Source organism: Myotis daubentonii, chromosome 11, assembly GCF_963259705.1.
Source record: "Myotis daubentonii chromosome 11, mMyoDau2.1, whole genome shotgun sequence".
NCBI lineage: Eukaryota > Metazoa > Chordata > Mammalia > Chiroptera > Vespertilionidae > Myotis > Myotis daubentonii.
Genome location: NC_081850.1, coordinates 62,608,531 through 62,629,215, shown reverse-complemented (window position 1 = coordinate 62,629,215; position 20,685 = coordinate 62,608,531). Strand labels below are relative to the sequence as shown.

Here is a 20,685-nt window from a genome sequence, read left to right as displayed (position 1 = left end):
CTCTCTTGGAGCTGACATTCAGCTGAGGGGAGAATGTGGACAAGGGTAAGTGGAACATGGTACAACTATGCAACACTGGGAAGACCATGGGGCAGATAGGGCGCTGGGACTATGGGTGTTCTTGTTTCTTTTCTTTTGCTAGACTTTCTGAAATATGACATACTTTTGTCATTAAATTTTATTTACGGCAGGCAAAATACAAGTTTTAGGATCTTACGCATTTCCATGATCATGGTCTATACCTGTGGTCAGCAAACTGCAGCTCGTGAGCCACATGCGGCTCTTTGGCCCCTTGAGTGTGGCTCTTCCTAAGCCTCAGGAGTACCCTAATTAAGTTAATAACAATGTACCTATCCATATAGTTTAAGTTTAAAAAATTTGGCTCTCAAAAGAAATTTCAATCGTTATACTGTTGATATTTGGCTCTGTTGACTAATGAGTTTGCCGACCACTGGTATATACTAAGTAATACTGCTTTAAGAGTTGTATGATTTCAGATACATACGCGATGTGTTGGTAAAACTAGGAAACAGAAATAATATAACCTTATATTAAAACATAGTAGTTGCATTATTAGAAAATAGTGCATAATGTGAAATAATTTAGTATGATTTCCTTTATTTGAAAATTCCTTAACCCCCAGAAATCTTGTTCTGTGTCTCATTCTAAGAGGAACACATGTTTCAAAGCCCTGGGTTCTTTTTGTAAGAGAGGTTGGCTCCATTTTAGTTGAAATGACAATGAAAAGCCACATTGTGTCAGAAATATCTATATAAGTGCATTTAATATCAAGTTATATTAAAAGAGGACATTTTAAATGTAGGGTTTATATACGTTAATGTTTGCTGCTTCATATGGTTTGAATAATTTTCATGGATTATAATTCTCAGCTATTTTGCTATATTTTTCTTTAGTTTTTTAAATGGTATCTATATTAATAAAGATATATCATAAAAAGCTTAAACAGTATAAAGTACCCCCCCCAAAAAAATATTTTTAATTAATTTCCCTAGCTGTAAACACTGTCGGTATTGTTAATTCATCACATATTTTTCAGTGCCTATGCAAACATACATCGAAATCTTTTTTTTTTTTGACCCAATGTAATCATACTGTTAGTCCATTTTGAAGGCTTAAAATAGAGTAGCTTAGCCAGTTACTCTGTATTACTGTTCACTGATGTGGACTATGATGGTGGCTAATTCTTTTTTCTTTCTCTCTTCAGAAACCATGGACAGAGGCGAACCCCCTCCAACATTGTCCTCATCTTCGCCCTCTTCCCCTTCGCCCACGCTGCGCAGGCAAAGGCCTGAGATCGGAGCGTTCCCCAGAAAGAAGAAAACTAGCGATTTCTACTTCGTGACCCTCGTCTGGGCCATCATTGCGGTCCAGCTCTGGTTGAACCTGTGGATTGTGCAGCTGCTGCCAGTGCCCATTGCAGGTGACCGTTAATTAACATCTTATTGTTGAAATGGTTTCCTTTTGATTTTAATACTTGGGATCATTTTACTTTCTTTTTAAATTAAATGATCATATGTCTGCATTTAAATAAGCATTATTTTGGAAATTTGTTACTTGATTCCTCTTTAATATTTCTTTTTTCTGTAGAGGAGAATGTTAGCAATCTAGGTTTAGGGGTTTATGATTGAATTTTGAGAGCTACTCTTAGTGAAGTGCATTTTACATTGCATTTTTAATTCAGTGGAAATGTGGGTTTTGAAAACTATAATGTATGCAAAATCATGATTTGTTTTTATTTGACAGAAAATTAAGTTATATGTACATGTCATATGTTTTGTATCAAAATGGAATCTTACGGCTTTTCATAAATCATTAAAGCTGGATCTTTGTACCTGAATACCATGATTAAAAGACACGTTTAGAGAGGACAACACAATAGAGGTGGGCCTTAAATTACCATGGTATTCAGGTACAAAGACCTAGTTTAATGACTTATGAAAAGCCATAGGATTCCTTTTTGATATGATACATGTCCTATATGTGTACATAGAATTTAATTTTTTGTCAAACAAAAATAAAGCCTTCTAGTCCCACTACCTTCTTAGTTGGCCTTTACGGGAAGCTTACCCCCTGCACGAAGGGCCGTTGCATTGCCTAACTGCAGAGGGCACATTCATATTGTGGTCTGTGAATGGTCCCCAGCCTCGGGCCATTTGTAACAGCTCTGCTTGTACCTAAACTGCTTCTCTTCTGAATCCTGGTAAAAGATTCAGATGTGTAGCACAACATCACTTAAAGAAATAGGAACATAAACGAAAACGTTACCTGAAGTGGTATAAAATCATGATGCGGGTGGAATACCTTTACTTTTCTGGTCACTAAACAAAAAATCTAAGGAAAAGAACAAAATTTGGCAACAGCAAGTATAATAGCCAAGGAGATTAGAACATGTCAGGGGTTAGTATTCTTTACCCCAGAAGGGGTATGGTATGAGGGACCTGGGTCGTAGTCGCTGAAATCTTCATGATCAAAATAGGCTGTAAAATAATCCCTGGCTCCTCGGGGATTCAGACTCCACAAAGAAGGTGGTATGTGTGGGAGCAAGTGGGGATTGTGTGGAAAGTTGCTTGTCCCAATACCATCATTTTGGAATACCTTGAACTTTCTTCCCTTCTCTCCTTTTTTAAATTGATCTTGACTTAAATACTAGCTCTACTGTTTTAAAAAGGTCACATGGAACCAAGGGACCTTTTCTGTGATAACCTTATAATCTGCATTTTGTTCATACATGTATTTCTTATCCTCTTTATAGTCTGGATACTCAAAAAGCTCGTCATTCACTTTGGAGTTGTGGACTTCCTGGAGAAGCGCTGCTCCGTGTGGTGGCGGGTCATGGAGCGCTTCCTGAAGGACCGGCAGGAAGCGCTGGCGCCATGGCCAATTGTCGGACTTGGGAAATTCTTGTTAAAAGTTGATAGCAAGGTAATGTATTTTGAGAACTTGGGCTGTTTTAGTGGAATTTATCCATTTCATTGTCTGAAATATTCCATTTTATGGTGTTTATACTGGAATTTAAATATCATTCTGTGGTGGAACTTAAAGTTTAGAATTATGGTTTATATAAGGATAGGATATAAAAGACCAAATTGAAATCCAGAGGGTTAAGTGACTTGCCTAAAAAGTATAGCCAGGTAGTGGCTCAGTTTAGTGAATATTTTTACAGTAATTCCCGTGTATCAGATATTGTGCTAAGTCCTCGGGAAAAAAACAGATGAATCAACAGAAAACTAGATGCAGAATTTCTGTGTAGGGAGAGACAGCGGTCCATTAAAATGTAGAGACAGTGGTTAGAGTCAGAGGTTTAGTGGTTCAGAGCATGGACTCTGAGCCCAAATTCTGGTTTCAGATCCCAGTTCAGCTACTTATTAGCTGTGTGACCTTGGATGAGGTTCTTAACCTTCCTGTGCGTTTGTTTCCTTATCAATACAATGAGCGTACGAGCATGTACCGCATAGAGTGGTTTGTACTAAATGAGTTAATACATGTACAGTTCCTCGGTCAGAGCCTGGTACACAGTAACCTCTATGCAAGTGTTAGTCATTCTGATTTGTGGAGGAAAATGTGTACAAGATATAGTGATAGTACTCGGCAAAAAAGCGACTCAGTGTTGGTGAGGTAATGGGAGAGGGGCGGTTTTGTAGAGGAGGTGATGCCAGGGCAAATTCTGACGCACGCGTAGGAGTAGACGCGGCAAGAACAGCACATGGATGGACAGTGCAAAAGCACAGAGACTTCCACAGCGTGAATTCTCAGAGAATGCCAAGAAACTGGTCATGGCTGGGCTTTGTGAAACGGTGCTTAGTGGGAGGGAAGCCTGGAGGTCAGGTGGGACTGGATCGGAAGGTCTTTTTGTGTGCTCTGTTGTGCGAGCTCGACTCCATCACAGAAGCTAGTAACTACTTCCTTTAACAGGTGTATTCATGACTTAGGTTGAGAAGTGCTGTTAAGTGAAACCAGCGTAGGTATTGGTGAGAATAATAACTGGAGTGTGTCAAGGGGGAGGAAGTGAATCTTTTAAATGCTTATTGAAATATCCAGGGTCAAAGGAGAAGCAGGGGATATATTTTCTTGCATAGTGCCTGGCTGTCTTCCAGAAAGTTTGTCAGTTTTAATTCCCACCAGTGCACCATGTGAAAATACGTATTTCCTTGAGCCCTTGCCACGGAATATTATAGTGCAACAAAAAGGACTTTTTATTTTTATAAAAAGAAGTATCTCACTGTTGTTTTAATTTGAAATTTTAAAAATTAAAAATGAGGCTGACCATCCTTTTCCATACTTACTGGATATTTATATTTTTCTTTTGTAATTTGCCTATTTGTGTTGTTACTAATTTTTTTTTCAACTTTTTAAGAACGAATCTAAGACTTTGCATGAATTTCAGCATATTTATCACATCTCCCTTGTGTTAGGGTGAAGCTTTATCTTATGAGAACAGATTCAGCACGTCCAACTGTGTAAAGGGGGTATCTTATTTTCAGGTCATGCTTTGTCTTTCCACTGTCAGGATAGGGACTAAATACTATTTTCAGCGTTCTAATGTACTTGTATTTGAACCCTTTATTTAGGAAAACTGTTCAGTTGTGTCAGTTGAAGTTCCAGGCATCTAAAAGTATTTGTTATGGGTAGCTTTGTAAAAATTTGTCATTTTTATTCTAACTTGTTTGCCAATCTGTTTTTCTTAGGGAACAGAGACAGTAAAATGAATAAAACTGGCCTTTTCTGCTGTACAACAATCAGAATAAATGGCTATTGCAAACTGAATATTTGTTTAATTATAATTGATGCCAAATTTATGTTCTGTCTAGTATAATAATATGTATGGGCTGTTGCTTTGGGGAGTAAATCTATTTTTCATGTTTCTATTAATTTTAATTGATTGGACCAGTGTTTCCGAAATGATTCATCTACAGAGGATTGTTTGGAGAATACCTAAACGTGCTTTGGGTATACTTCAGGGAAAACGCTGCAAAGAGCATTTACAGTCACTGATGAAATTACACTTTTTATGAGCCTTTATACTTCTTATAGCACTAATAATACTCTAAATTCTGTCTTTACCGATTTTTAGGTTATGTGTCCACTAACTAGCATTAGTTACTATAGTGCTAAATATTGTGAGGTTTGGATGAAGTAACATTTATGTGAAAAAAAAAGCAAGGTAATACTTTTGCTTTTTTTGTAGAAAAATGTGTGCCTAAGAAATTGGGGTGGAAGGAAATATACCATATAGTAACAGAATCTTAGTATGGCCTGCTGTTAGCCAAGTGTCCTCTATTCCAAATGAGCACTAGAATGTTTTTTCTCTTTAAAACATGTGAAATAACTAATACTATAAAACTGCAACTACAGAGTTCAATGAAAATGTACTATGGGAACATAAATTGGTTTATACAGGGACTAAAAATCCTTTTGGGGCGTGATATGTGAAAGGATCTTAATTATTACTCTCATCTTTGGAATTTGGTATGGCTATTTAGGGCTACAAGCTTTCAGCTTATTTTATGTATTTTTAATTGTTGAGTTGCCAGCAAAGCTTGTGCTTATCATCATCACTATAATCATTGTATATCTTAAAGGAATACTACATTCACTCGATTTATATCTTTGTAATGCAATGCAGTTTTTTTTTTTCTTTCTAGTTTTTCTTTTGTTTGGGATAATTTCCTCCCCATGCTCTCAGTGACTTTCTTTTCTTCTCATACTGTTATTGCATTCTCTAATGATATTCCACTGTTCTTCTCTTCTCTTTCTCACCTTCCTCCCCATCCCCAAGCTCTGGCACTGGCTAAATAAGAAGGTAAATGAACACACGGATGTTGGTTTTTGCTGTTCAGTTCTGTAACTTCTCTCTGTATCTCTGTTCTCACTTTTTCTGTCCGTATGTCAAACTAAGTTTTTGTTATTAAAGTTCTAATGATAAGCTATGGAAGGTCATGAAGCATTGAGACTGTCCCAGTACAATTTGCTAAAAACCCAAAGCTATTTTATTGAGGATATTGGTAGTGTCTCCTTGCTCAAGTGTGTGTAAAAAGTTCTGTCTTGTAGTCCTTTGGTCCACTGTGATTTCCATTCCTTTTTCAGCCCTATAATGTGGCTTAGCCTGATACTCTAGTCTCCTTTGATGTGTGAGGGCACATAGGCAATAAGTTACTAAAAAGGAAAGAGAATTCTTTGTTGCTAATTTTTCAATAAGTGACACAGGAAGATTTCAGAAGATAAATCTGTGAAGTATTTGTGTAATTCCCTAGATCGGTAATTTTAGGTTTTGACTAGTATTCCAAAATTTTATATTTAACTTAAAAAAGATGGTAGTCATGTTCTGTGAAGTCCGATTTCATGTTTCCCAAGATATAGTTTGTGTCTGTGGGAAATGGTTTCCATGACTGGCTTGGGATTCTAAAGTTACGTTTTTTAAAGCCTTCAATAACTTTAAGAACTCCAGATATATTTGGAGAGCTATGCCTCTAACAAAGTCGCATAAGTAGTTCTAGATGTAATTTCATTCAATAGTTAGGACAGATAGCAAAAGGTGACATCATTTACATGTATTATGTTAAACACAATAAGACTAAAAGTTTTTAGTGGAAATATTGTTACAGTCTTTAAGAAAGATGTGGTACTTCGAAATAGGTCCGAATGACACTTTTATATGTAGAGATTAGGGTTTCAATTTGTTGAAACGGGAAAGGGGAGACTTTTGACCTAAACTTTGGATTGAGAATAAACATTGTGTGGAGTATAAATAGATACACACCACAACTGCACGTACATCTACACAAATAAACACACACACACACGTATGGATGCATATACCTGTTTCCTACAAAACTAGTGTAAGTAAATGAGTGTAATCCTTGGCAGATGATAGTGCTTCAGACATATGTCACATTTTCTTATTTTGATCAAAGCAGTGGTTTCAATGTATTTTCCTAATTTGTATATGTACAGGGTGGCCCCCCAAATGTGTATATACTTTAACATCTGATGGCTCAACTTTGAAAATGAAATGTATTTAACTAGACATTGCCTTTATAATTATTCAAAGTGTGTGTATACATTTGTTGGGGACAACCTATATATTGAAATGAAATTTTCCTCAAAAGACGAAAGGAGACCTAAAGTCATTAGGTTTGATTTAAAGTTAAAGTTAGATTACTTAATTCATGAGCCAAATTCCAGCTGATGAGTGAGTTTTAAAAGATTCCTAAGAGATTAAGTAGCTTTTGTCTTTTCCTTGCTGATGCCATGTAGCATAGATAAAGCATTGGTGTGGAGCTGGAGTAACTGCTTGCAGTTCTGAGAGTGTGTGCTCCAGGAAAGCACTCAAATAAGTTGAAGATCATTTCATTACATTACATCCAAGGTCAGAAATTGCAGCATTGGGTATTTAGTATTCCGAGCTCAAGTGGAGTGAATTAGGAAAATGAGAAGTGAGAGTGAAAGAGGACAAATCTTACGGTTAACTAAAATTGCAACCGATTTCTCAAGGCTTAATTTAGTTAAAAAAAGAAAGCATCATAAAAACCTACATTCATGATAGAATAGAAACGTAAGTAGTGGCAGGACACTTTTTAATAGCTTGAATAAATAAGGCCAGTGAGTTTAGAAATTTGAGTGTCTTTGATGTAACTATAAATTCACCAACATCTCTAAATTTCTACACTTGAAACACCCAGAATGTCACTTAAAGTTTTTTTCTCTTCCCCTTTTAGAAAATAAAGTTTAACCACTAAAATGATTTCTCAAAGCCTAGAAGACTGGGGAAAGTTCTAGGGACTGTGATTTCCGTGGGCAAGGCAGTGGTGACAGGGTGTGGTTTCCTTTGCCCAACGTAGAGCAAGGGCAGGTCGGCCTCATGGACAGCACCTCCGGCATTCCTTCAGGCTTCTCCTCCACCTGCCCCTTCTCCATGGCTTCCTCTGCGTGTTTCTCTTCCTGTGTCTGAGTTTCTGTTTCCTTGTGAGTCTTGCTCCATTCATTCACTCTTTCAGGGAACTCTTTTCCTCCATATAAGTTTTGTATCCGTTTTGTTTTTTTCTCTTTTGGGCCTCTGTTCTATGTACCAACCCCCTCTCCACATTTGTTTCTTCTTTTTCTTGACTTTTCTTTCTTTCTTTATTCTTATTTATTTTTCTAAGCCTATCCCGAGGATATGTTTCTTTAATTGATTTGAGAGAGAGAGAGAGAGAGAGAGAGAGAGAGAGAAACATCAATTGTTGCCTCTTGTATGCGCCCTGACTGGAATCAAACCCGAAATCTTGTGGTGTATTGGATAACACTCCAACCAACTGAGCCACCTGGCCAGGGCTTCTCTCTCTCTTTTGCTGTCTCTTTTTGTCCTATGTTTTGTTTTGTTTTGTTTTAAAATCTAATCTTAACCACCCATAATGTGAATAGAAGCTCCTCCAACTTTCTTTAGCTTTTGAATGGAGGTACCTAAATGGTTTTATTTTAAATTTTGAATGAAACAGATAACCCTTACTGTTATTCCTTGGATATAACTTTTTATTTAGGTAACTCTTAGTATGGATTTTTCCCCACCCTTAGTTATACAGCTTGTGATAGGAAAATTCTACCCTGGTTGAAAAATATAACATTTAATTTTGTAATGTTGATGTACATAATGTGTTTGTGAATATTCCATGGTTTATATGTTAAAAATACCCAGACATAAATTCATTTATTTATTTATGTATTTATTTATTTTAATATATTTTTATTGATTTCAGAGAGCAAGAGAGAGGGAGAGAGAGAGAAACATCAGTGATGAGAGAGAATCATTGATGGGCTGCTTCCTGCACACCCCCTACTGGGGGTCGAGCCTGCAACCTGGGCATGTGCCCTTGACCGAATCGAACCTGGGACCCTCCAGTACACAGGCTGATGCTCTATCCATTGAGCCAAACCAACTAGGGCTAAATTTAGATATTTATACTTTGTAAACAGAACATCATTTATGTTTAAAAATACATTTTAGGATATGACTTTTCTAAAAAAAACATTGAGGCTCTCAAGTTATTTTCAGAAATTATAATTTGTGAATACAAATCTGGTCTTATTTCTGAAATTATTTATGCTTGCCTATTTAGGTATATATTAACTGAGCACTGTTAGGTTTTGGGGAACAAAGAGGAGTAATACAGCACTAGCCCTTTATTCAGGAAAGTTGTCTCAAGAACTATGTGTAGAGTTGGTTTCTGATTGTGAAACTCTTCAGTTTCATTGATTTTAGAACTTACATTCAAAATATGACATTGACCTTCCATATCTTAGAAACCTGTTACTATTTTTTTTTTTTAATCTCTGCATTGTCTTCCATGCTTTGGTGGCATGCACTGAAAATTAACTCTTCTGTTTGAAGCTGTAACAGTCAAGGTAGAAGATGAACTTTTTATCTTTGAGTTTACTGTAGCATTGATCTCTTCGTGACAGGATTCTTCATGAAAGATAAAGGGAATGCAAGCTTGTGAGCCTTGAATGGAAATTAATTTTTTAGAATCATGTTATTTTGTGTTGTTTTTAATAACCATTCTTTGCTTTTGGATGTTTAACTCACTGTTTGGAGAGCATATTTCAGATTTAAGTGAAGAATAACTTAATCACAACATTGTAGTTCATGTAAGAGTTGAGGGTTGCAATGTGGTGTTTCAGCAGTCACCAGCCTAACTGGTTGTATTTTTGAAATGTTAAATACTAGCTTTGCATGGCAAGAATTCTACACATTTATCGGAATGATATATTCTGAAAATAAAAATTTTTATATGTGGGATTATTTGTGATTGTGGAAAATGAGAAAAGTTAAACTCAAAATAGAATGTCAAATAGCATTGAGGGAGAGCATAATTTTAATTATTGATTTAGGAATAACCACTACATTAATGATTATTTTTTATTTGCAGTCAGTTATAACTTGTTACAAAGCTTGTATTATAAAAAAAGTACAGAAATTTCCAGCAGAATACCAGATTTTTATGAGTATTTTATTATGAATTATTTTAAATAGTAAAAGATGTGAAGAATACCCATGAGACTACCCTCCAACTTTATAAAACATTACTTATATAATTGAAGCCCATTTTGTATCCTCCCTGATCCTTTCCCCACCCAGAGTAACTATTATTCTGAGATGGGTATTTATCATTACCGCAACATTGGGCTTTTATTATTGGTTTTGTAATCCTACTGATATCAAAAGGAAAACATGTATTGAAAGTAATTCCTATTTTAATTTGCTTCTATTTTATCTATATATAATTTAGGACCTATTTTTATAAAAGTCACACTTTTTCTAAAGTCATCTATATTTGCTAATTGACAGTAAAATTTCAAAAGATTTGAGGTCAGCTAATTGATTATCATTATTTTGTTTAAAAATATATACCAGGTTGTCCTATATAATAAAAGGCTAATATGCAAATTGTCCCCTCAACCAGGAGTTTAACCGGGAGTTCGATCAGGAGGCAGCGAGGGTTGGCCAACCGCCCACGGCCCCTTCCTCCAGCCGGCCCAGCCCAATAGGCCCTGATCAGGGCAGGCTGGCCAGACCCCACCTGTGCACAAATTCATGCACCAGGCCTCTAGTAAATTATAATTTGAAATGTAAATTACCATAATATGACAGTTCAGTCATAATGATTATGTTCACTTTGACTGCTTTTTCTTAGATGTGACAATAAAAAGCTCTTTATATACTAGTAACAGCAATAATTAATACCTAATTTTATAAAGTTGCTTACAGTTTTCACTGCTTTAGTTATTATTCCATAGTTTGCTTTGCAGTGTTGAATATACTATTTTGTCTTCATTATATTTGAATACATATGTGTTTTTATTAAGTTGTACTTTACAGCTAAGTAATCCTCTCTTTTATTTCTGTGCAGATTATCATCTGGTTGGAGAAGATGTTAGACAAAATAATTAGCATTTTCATCATATTTTTGTTAGTAATAGGAACCCTTCTTTTAGCCCTACTCCTGACTGCAAAGGTAGAGTACAATAATTACTATTACCACTAGTAAACTCTTAATTGTTAGAAGTGTAGTATGGATAAGAAGCTGATAGACAGTATGGAAAATGTCATTTTGCTTGTAAATATGTATAACTGCTATAACATAATTTGTATTACTGGTTTTGCCATGAATTTTTTTACCTAGTATATTTTTACATGCATTATTATTTTATTATCATCAAATCCTCAGATGTAAATACAGATACAAAAATTGAGATACAGAAGGACAAGTGGCTTCTTCTGTCAATAGGAAAACTATAGTCTCATGACTCCTAATCTAGTTAGTACCTTGTTCACTAGATCAGAATTTTTTGACTAGCTCCTTCCTTCTTGCCTCATTGGTCTGTCTGCTGATATACTATAGGTCTTTATTTCTCACTCTGCAGGTCCTTCCAGTTTACATTTCCTCTCCCCTTCTTTGTTCAGACTCTATAACGGAATGCCATAGACTAAGTGGCTCGAACAACAAGGATTTCTTACAGTTGTAGAGGCAGAAGCCCAGATCAGGTGCCAACGTGGTTGAGTTCTTGGTGAAGGCCTTCTTCCTGGTTTGCAGATGGCTGTTCTTTTCTTTGTATCGTTATATGGCAGAGAGAACTGTCATCTGTCTCCTGTACAGTATAAGGGCACTAACCCATTCATGAAGGGTCCACCCTCATGATCTAATTACTTCCCAGTGGCCCCACCTCTTAACCATCACAATGGAGGTTAGGATTTCAGCAAATGAATTTGGGGGAATGCAGGCATTCAGTTCTTAACACTCCTCTTTCATCTCATCAACGAATATCATTGTCCCAACTAAGTGGTATCTATAAAGAGATACATTTTAAATTCAAAGGCATTAAAAGGTTTGATAGTAAAGGGATTTTTAAAAAGATACACCATGAGAACTATAAACATAATAAATCTGGTGTGGTTATATTAATATCAAGCAATTAAAACAAGAAATCTCACTACACACAAATAATGATAAAACAGTACTGCAGTAAGATACAACAATTATGAATGTGTATATTCTAACGATAGCTCTAAAATACATGAAGCAAAATATTCAGAATTGGAAGGAGAAATAGACAAATCAAAGATTATAGGTAGGAATTGACTAATACTCCTCTTGCAACAATTGGGAGAATAAATAGGTAGAAAATTAGTAAGAATAAACAAGCCTTGAAAAACAGTCAGTAAGACCTGACAGTAGAAGAATCGTGTTCTTTTCAAGTAAATATGGAATACTCACTAGGATAAATCATATGCTCAGCATGCTAATTTAAACAAAGTGAAATCATATAGAGCCTGTTTCCTGACATTGGCTTGTTCCTTTTTTTAATCTCTCATTTTGCTGATTATTGGGCAAGGTAAATTTGGAGTAGTTTCGGTTGTTTTGTTTTGTTTATTACTCAGAAACCTTACTCAATTGCTTATATTTTCCTGTGTATCTTGCATTGTATTATAATTCTTTAATCTCTTGTAGTGTTGATACTGCATAGATATATATGTACATACAGACACATATGCATTATATGTATTACACATATACTTACACTATACACACGTGAACTATATTTATATATTATTGTGTATATGTGTATTTGTATGTATCTATTTACATATTTTTTGCTTAAGTAAATTGTTGAGCTTCTTGAAGTCAGGGACCTATTATGTACATTTTATTTTCCATAGTGTGTGTGATAGAATATTATGTAGCAGCTGTTCAATGCATATTTCTAAATTAACTGCAACTAAGATGTATAATTATCTGACTCTAAAATATTGCTCCAATAATAATTGGGAGAATAAATAGATAGAAAATTAGAAAAATAAATGTAGAAGAATAAATGTTTAGTTGGGTTTATTTTTTATTGAGATTCTTTTTATCTCATTTGTGATGCAGGTACATCAAGAAAGTGTGCACATGATTGAAGTCACAAGTAGTTTGATTAATGAAACTCTAGCAAATCACCCTGAGTGGGCAAAGTAAGAATATTGTTTTACAACGACAAAAATAGAGTTGGATGACCTCGGTTCAGTATCTGTTTGCATGAAATAGTCTTCATTGATGCATTGCCTTGGAGGAGAAAAGATAGGGTTTGCTAAAGCTTTGATGAACGCTGTCATTTTTGCAAAAGAATTGCCTGTAATCTGGGAGAGGGGTTGGTGGAGAAGTGCTTAAGATTTTGGAAACAATTTATAGTAAATGATACCTTATATCTGAATTGAGAGTTACACTTCATAGCATGTTTATAATTTACAAAGTCCTTTCACCTGCTTTGGGACCTGTCTTCCTCCCAGTGACTGTGCAGTAGGTTGAAGAGATTATATCCATTTTACAGATGAGGAAGTAGGATTGAAGGTTAAGGAACTTGAAATTATAATCTACCAGCAGAGTTAGCCCTCACATCCAGTGTTTCTGATCAAGTACCATTCCATGTAGGAGAGTTTTAAAAAGCTGTTTCATGAAAGGTCTGATTCTTTTGCAGCTAATTAGTGAGGACGAATACACATTAATAGTAATGGCTTCTTGCACATCTCAGTATTCAGTAGATTCCTGTCCCTGATGAAGGCGATTGATCTTGTGAGAAATTCTGTGGATGTTCCTAGAGGAGATACAGTTAAGAATCCATTCGATATACTTTCTTCCAATATGGAGCACATTTTATAAGTCCTGTGTAGGTGCCCTGACTTCCTGTGGATGTGCTTGGTGAGCTGGTGGATAAATTAGAAGACTTAGGGTAGGGTCACCCTAGCAGAGCTTCAAAGAAAATGCAGTCAGATCACATCTTAATTCTTGTCTTGGACAATTCTATTAGTCTGGAACCCACTTTCTACTTTCTACTGACTAGAAAGTATATCAAAACTTGAGGGGCCACATGGTATGTTAGAAAGTTCCCTTCTGTATAATTGTTGGGGCTGTTCTCTTGAAAGTTCATATTGTGAAATAGATTAACTTTTACCCAGAAAGGTGAGGGCAGGCCAGTCCAAAATGTAAGAAGTTGGTTTCCACTCAGAGTAGAATTAGTGATTGACTGAGGTAGTGACTATCCTAATGAAGGAGCTCAACATAGAGGCTGTGGTTTAGCGGTTCTCAACCTGTGGGTCGTGACCCCTTTGGCAGTCGAACGACCCTTTCACAGGGGTCACCTAAGACCATCCTGCATATCAGATATTTACATTACGATTCATAACAGTAGCAACATTACAGTTATGAAGCAGCAACGAAAATAATTTTATGGTTGGATCACAACATGAGGAACTGTATTTAAAGGGCCAGAAGGTTAGAAGGTTGAGAACCACTGCTGTGGTTGGTGTACGATCAGTTGGTCCCAAGATTGCTCAGGTGTTTGTGGCCCATATAGTGTTGATACTGCACACACACACACACACACACACACACACACACGCGCGCGCGTCTTTGACTTGGCCTCAGGATAGCTCCACTTATCTGTTGCTGTGATACCTGTGTGAGTACATTGGTCAAGTGTTTCCACTGAAACTAGCAAGACTTGTTATCAGGCCTAATAGATGTTTGTTAGTTATTAAGGACCTATCTGGATGCCTCTACAGATCCTCACACTTTCAAGTATCTCTACAGGATATAATCTATAATAATAAAAGCATAATATGCTAATTCAGTGGTTCTCAACCTTCCTAATGCCGCGACCCTTTAATACAGTTCCTCATGTTGTGGTGACCCCCAACCATAAAATTATTTTCGTTGCTACTTCATAACTGTAATTTTGCTACTGTTATGAATCATAATGTAAATATCTGATATGCAGGATGTATTTTCATTGTTACAAATTGAACATTATTAAAGCATAGTGATTAATCACAAAAACAATATTTAATTATATATGTGTTTTCCGATGGTCTTAGGCGACCCCTGTGAAAGGGTCGTTCGACCCCCAAAGGGGTCGAGACCCACAGGTTGGCAACCCACAGGTTGAGAACCGCTGTGTTAATTGGATTGGACGTCCTTAGGACGACCTTCCGGACGAAGCCAGGGCTTCGAGGGAAGCCTGGTTCTCGGGTACCAGAGGGAAGCCAGTGCCGGCAGCCAGGGGAAGGAAGGCCTACTCTTGCATGAACTTCGTGCATCTGGCCTCTAGTTTTCCCATAAAAATGTAGTACCATATAATTTAAAGTGTTCAACAGACCCTTCAAAACACTTTAAGTCTGTAAATCTTAAAGTAATTTAAACGCTACTTAAATTAATTTCTCCCAAATCACATCTCTTTAGAGATTCAAATTTCCTGCTCAGATCCTTATACTGTAAGATTATTACATTTATAAGTATCTCTAAAGTTTTACTTGCTGAGAAGTACTTGAACTGACTGAGAATTTGCAAAAAGCTTCACAAATATTTTGTTTCTGTGGAGTGTATGATGAACTCGTTAATATTAAAGATTCAAACCAATTTGTGGATGTCAGCATCTCTAGTACATAACATTGTGAGGAGCAGTTAAGAGAATTGTTTAGATACAGATTGCTGGGCTCTAGCCCCAGAGTTTCTTTTTCAGTGGGTCTGAGTTTAGGCCGGGTTTCTAAGCAGTTGTGATGCTGCAGGTCTGTGGACCACAGTTTGAAAACCACCATTGTGCATTCCTGATGCTGACCATCATTGTCCCAGAACTACTTCCTCTGGTGCTGTGTGAATAAGGCAGGTGCCCCAGGAATGGAGGGACAGAGAAACCCGGCAGAGCAGAATGAGAGAGAGGTTGTGGGGGAAGTGGATACAAAAGATAAGGAAGGCTTGACAATAAATCCCGAATATTAAAATTAGGCCAATTAGGCCTGTACGTCAAGGATTCCTGTGTGTGATTCATTTGTATTTCTGTGTTAATGGCTGTTCACGAGTTTGTAAGTTCCTGATTGTTCAAGTACATCAAGTTCAGTACACTGAAAGTGTGCTAATTGTTCATTTTCTTTCTTTATTTAAATTAGTTGGCTTCCTGAGGCTCAGGTAGTCCAAAGAGCCCTCAATTCTGCAGCTAACAATGTGTATCAGTATGGACGAGAATGGATAACCCACAAGGTAAGGGAAGAGCCTCTCTTTGTGGATTTCTCTTTGCAAGTTTTTCATTGGCAGTGATTTCTTGCTTCGATAAAGCATAATTTCCGTTTGCAAACAGGTTTATATCTACAAGTCGACAAGCAACATACAGTGAAATTAGCCTTCTGCATGATCATACTGAATAGTGCTAGTAGCCTCAACAAGCTCAGAAGTTGGCCATTGCTTCTTGTTCGAGGTGGATCTGACTCATTATTTGTGCACTAGGAAGGAATGTCACTAAGCTTGGTAGTCAAATAAGGTTCTCAGGGGCAAAGAAGACAGAAGGAGTAGCCTGTGAGGTAGGAGGAAACCCATCTGTGTCACAAGGGCCTAGAGAAGAAAATGTTTCAGGGAAGACTTGGCCAGCTAAGGCTTCACACAAGATGAGTACTGACTTGTCATCCCCATTTCATAGGTGAGGCTGTTCTCCTTAAGTCAGTCAGTTCTCAAATGGCATTGTGACTGCCCTTAATGCTTTACTGTTCTTCTTGGGCAAAGAGCATGTCACAACCCACCCACAGTATGTGTGCTTCCGTGATCCTGTTAGTAGACTCCGCGAGCTTTGGCCCCGTCTTCCCAGTTTTATAACATGCTATAAAATTGTGCTGAACTCTCCTTTACTGTTATAGTTGTGGTATTTTAGTTATTCCCTGTCGTGCTTGGAGTGAGCCTGCTGAAGGGGATGCCAGTTAGAAATGGTTCTTTATTGCAGTAAAGGCCACTGTGCCGACAATCTAGAAAAGGGGCTGTCAGTAACCTAAATTGTAGAACTCTTCTGGTTCCAGGGAGACTTCACGGGCTGATAGGAAAGTGACAGAAAGAATTGGGAATAGGAAGTCTGTGAGTCCTTGACAGTCATACTATGCAAAAGACACATTTAAAGAAATGAAAGGAAGTTAGCCTAGGGTAATTGTGGTTTTTAATTATTTCGGGTAATTTGCTCTAGTAGGTGTTCTTTGTTCGTAGGTTATATAGGCTTGAGTTGAAAGACTATGAGAGAACTTTTCATCCTGAATCTGCCACTTGTCTGTGTAACTCTGAGCCTGTCATAGATCCTTTTTAAATCTGTTTTCTCAAATGAATAAAGGTGATGCCAAAACTATTTTCTGTCTAACTCATGGAGTTGTTGTAAAGATCACATAACGTAGGTGAAAGCCATTTGTAAATTGTACAATGTGATGAACAGATGAAGGCTTTGATATTCACAGAGTTGTGTTTGAATAAATCAATTAAATATAAAGAACAACATTGGGCAGATGTATTTGCATCAAATATGTCTAAGAGCTGGTTTAAGCATCTATAAGGCCAGCATCAAGTGGGCAAAAGGTATGAATAGGCCACACTAAAGGAAATACACATTGAAAACCAAAATGGAAAATGGTCATTCTTGTTGCTAAAGAAGAAAAATATAAATAATCAGTTATCAGTTCACACCTTTTAAATTATCTAAAAATCAGTTATCCATAAGGCTTTGGGAAAATTGGTTCACTTAGACCAGTGGTTCTCAACCTTGGCTGCACATTAGAATCACCTGGGAATCTTTTTAAAATCCCGATTTCTGGGCCTCATCCTCTGGAAATTCTGTTTCTTTGTTACTAATGTTGTGGCCCCACCCCATAACAAAGAAACAGAAATTCTGGAGGATGAGGCCCAGAAATCAGGATTTTAAAAAGATTCCCAGGTGATTCTAATGTGTAGCCAAGGTTGAGAACCACTGACTTAGACAATGTTGGAAAGTGTTCATTGGTATAATCCTTATATTTACCAATGCAAGAACCGTTAAAAATGCCCATTTCCTTTGACTCTTGCACATTTGTCTTACTATTAGAAATAAGGAAAATATTGTGTATTGCCGGGGTTCTTGTCCCAGCATCAAGAAGGGTTCAGCAATCTGGAGAAGGCTATGCGTAGATTACATAGGAGTTCAGAGACTAATAAAGAGTCCGGAGGCGAGATATAATTTTGTAAGGCATTGGGGGTCAGAGGAGCTTAGCTAAAGGAGCTAACATCTAAGATCTTAGGTCTAAGGTCTTAGGACCCCATGCTTTTTATTAACACAACTTGTCCTGAGGCGAGGCAGAGATATACACTTCAAAGGGTCAGGGTTTGGTACAGAGTCCATTGTCAGAATGGGGGAATTAGCCTACGGCTGTTCAGGTGTTTGGCCAGTAGGAGGCAATAACATGTAGATTAAGATGCCCTTTAACTGTCTGGCAGCCAAGAATCAATTTAATGTATCCTATTCAGGTTTGGCGAAATGCCTTACTCTGAGACCTGACATCTCTCAGCAAACTAACTGGCATATTTGCGTTTATAGCTAGGGTTCTAAAATGTCACTTAAAGTTCTGTGGCAATTCTTAATAATATGATAAATGTAACATGAGACTTCAATATAATGGGTGGGCACTGGGGTCACATGGAAAGATTTTCCTCTGTGCAGATATGATCAGAGATGCCCGTAGTCATGGCTTTATGTGTACCCTTCTTTTACAGTTTGAAGTAACTCTCCTTGAGACCTAAGGATAGAGGAAAGAAAAAAGAAGCAAAAGATGAGAGGGAGGAAATTTACTGGGAATATTGAGGAGCAAAGTTTATGAAAAGAACATTGTGTGGCTAGAGGCAATTAAATAGTCTGGAGCATTTCAGTTTGATTTGGAACAAATGTAAAGACCCAGCATGTATTCATTTTACTGGGTTATTGCCTGGAATATTAAATCAGATTATATCTGTATTTCTTCCAGCTTCATAAAATTCTTGGAGATAAGGTGAACAATACTGCTGTGATTGAAAAGCAGGTGCTAGAACTTTGGGACAGACTGTATCATTCTTGGTTTGTAAAGGTAAGTTATTTTAGCTAAGGATTTCAATGGTAAACTAATAAAGTCCTTTTATTTTATAGACCCAATGACTAAGTAGGACTTTAGTAATACTGGAATTTCACTTATTGACATTTTTAAGCTACAGGGTCTTAAACCTTAGGCCACAAAAAGTCAAAGTGATTGATGGTTAGTCTCCATGGCAGAGTCCACCAGTCCCTCTGCTGTATCAGTATTCTGTCATCTGTGCGTTATCATCTACAGCCTCTCATCATCTAAACTAGCTCTGGGCAGGAGAAATGTAATGCAAGCCGCCTAATGTTAGTTTTCCTCGTGGCCGTGTTAAAAAAACAAAAATAAACAGGTGAAATTCTTTATTCATAGCTCTTTCAAACCTAGTTATTCCTGCATTCCTGCCAATGCAGTTCTCTTCCAGACAGACAAGTTAGACTCCCCTCTTGTTTCTTTTTCATATTCTTACTCTCCCCCCCCCCCACTGCTTTATTGATAGATAATTGATACAGAACATTGTATTAGGTTTAGGTGATCTTTTTTTCATATTCTTTCTGTTCCCTCTGCCCTCTTTATCTTGTACAGAAGATTAATAAGGGAGAGGAGGAAAGGAGGAAGAAAGCAAAAATGAGAGAGAGCAAAAAAAAAAAACAAAAGGCAGAGGGATTAAAAAGGGGGAAATAATAAAAGTAAATGCTGTGTTTATGTACAGTTGAATATACACAAGGAGTAAAGTGTGTCCACAATGTACTACGGAGAAAAGCACTCACGCTAGGCTGAGACTCAGAAACTAGCATATTAACAGAAAAACACTGTCTTTTATGTCTTTAGGTGGAATTCTTAATTGATTTCTTAAATAATGCAAAGTTTTCACTTTTTAAAAAATTTTTTTTAAATTTTATTTATTTATTTATTTATTTTAAAAAAATATATTTTATTGATTTTTTACAGAGAGGAAGGGAGAGAGATAGAGAGTTAGAAACATCGATGAGAGAGAAACATCGATCAGCCGCCTCCTGCACATCTCCTACTGGGGATGTGCCTGCAACCCAGGTACATGCCCTTGACCGGAATCGAACCTGGGACCTTTCAGTCCGCAGGCCGATGCTCTATCCACTGAGCCAAACCGGTTTCGGCAAAGTTTTCACTTTTGTGTATTTACTAAAGTGCTCAAGTGGACCTAAAACAGAAGAGGTTGTTTATACTTTCTGTTCTTGAGCTTAAGATGGAGGTTTCACGTCTGAACTGTTTTTTCCATAGAACGTAACGCACTCTGGGAGGCACAAAGGACACAAGATGCATATAAACCGTCAGAACAGCTGGCTGGGAGACATTCTGGACTGGCAGGATATCGCGTCCTTCGTCCACGAGAACATCGAGACATTTCTTTCTGTAAGAAATAGTATTTATAGTTAAACTGGACTTAGAAGTAAAAACAGAAACACTAATTTTCAGTCTTCTTTACCCACTTAAAGGTCTTTATTTACCCTGTTTTTAATGCCACAATATTTGATGTTTTGAAAATTCTAAATGCTCTAGAAAGATGTCCAAAACCTGTAAACCTCAGGTGTAGCTGCCCTGATCCTGATGCCTGGAGAGTAACCAAGAGATGCTGAACCAGGGAGCATATGCATGATGCTGTGGCTCTCAGGCTCTGAGCTAGGTATCCTCCTCCCCATGGGATGCCCAGAGTGGCCCCCGCTGGACCACCATAGGGGGAGCTGCCTTTCTGGTGGGTGAAGCCCTTTTGGCAGCTGGATATATGCTTTTCTCCT

At 37.2% G+C, this 20,685-nt stretch overlaps 1 protein-coding gene across 2 annotated transcripts in view; it reads left to right on the top strand.

Annotated features, from left to right (window-relative positions):
- The window catches only part of TMEM245 (transmembrane protein 245), a 75,568-nt gene that overhangs the window by 20,932 nt on the left and 33,951 nt on the right, over positions 1-20,685 (top strand). For both annotated transcript variants that reach the window (XM_059657587.1, XM_059657586.1), the window contains exons 5-11: positions 1,226-1,441; positions 2,774-2,943; positions 10,905-11,009; positions 12,924-13,006; positions 15,974-16,064; positions 18,824-18,922; positions 20,171-20,302. In XM_059657587.1, the coding sequence (XP_059513570.1) occupies positions 1,226-1,441; positions 2,774-2,943; positions 10,905-11,009; positions 12,924-13,006; positions 15,974-16,064; positions 18,824-18,922; positions 20,171-20,302 (896 nt within the window). The remainder of the gene's footprint in view (positions 1-1,225; positions 1,442-2,773; positions 2,944-10,904; positions 11,010-12,923; positions 13,007-15,973; positions 16,065-18,823; positions 18,923-20,170; positions 20,303-20,685) is intronic.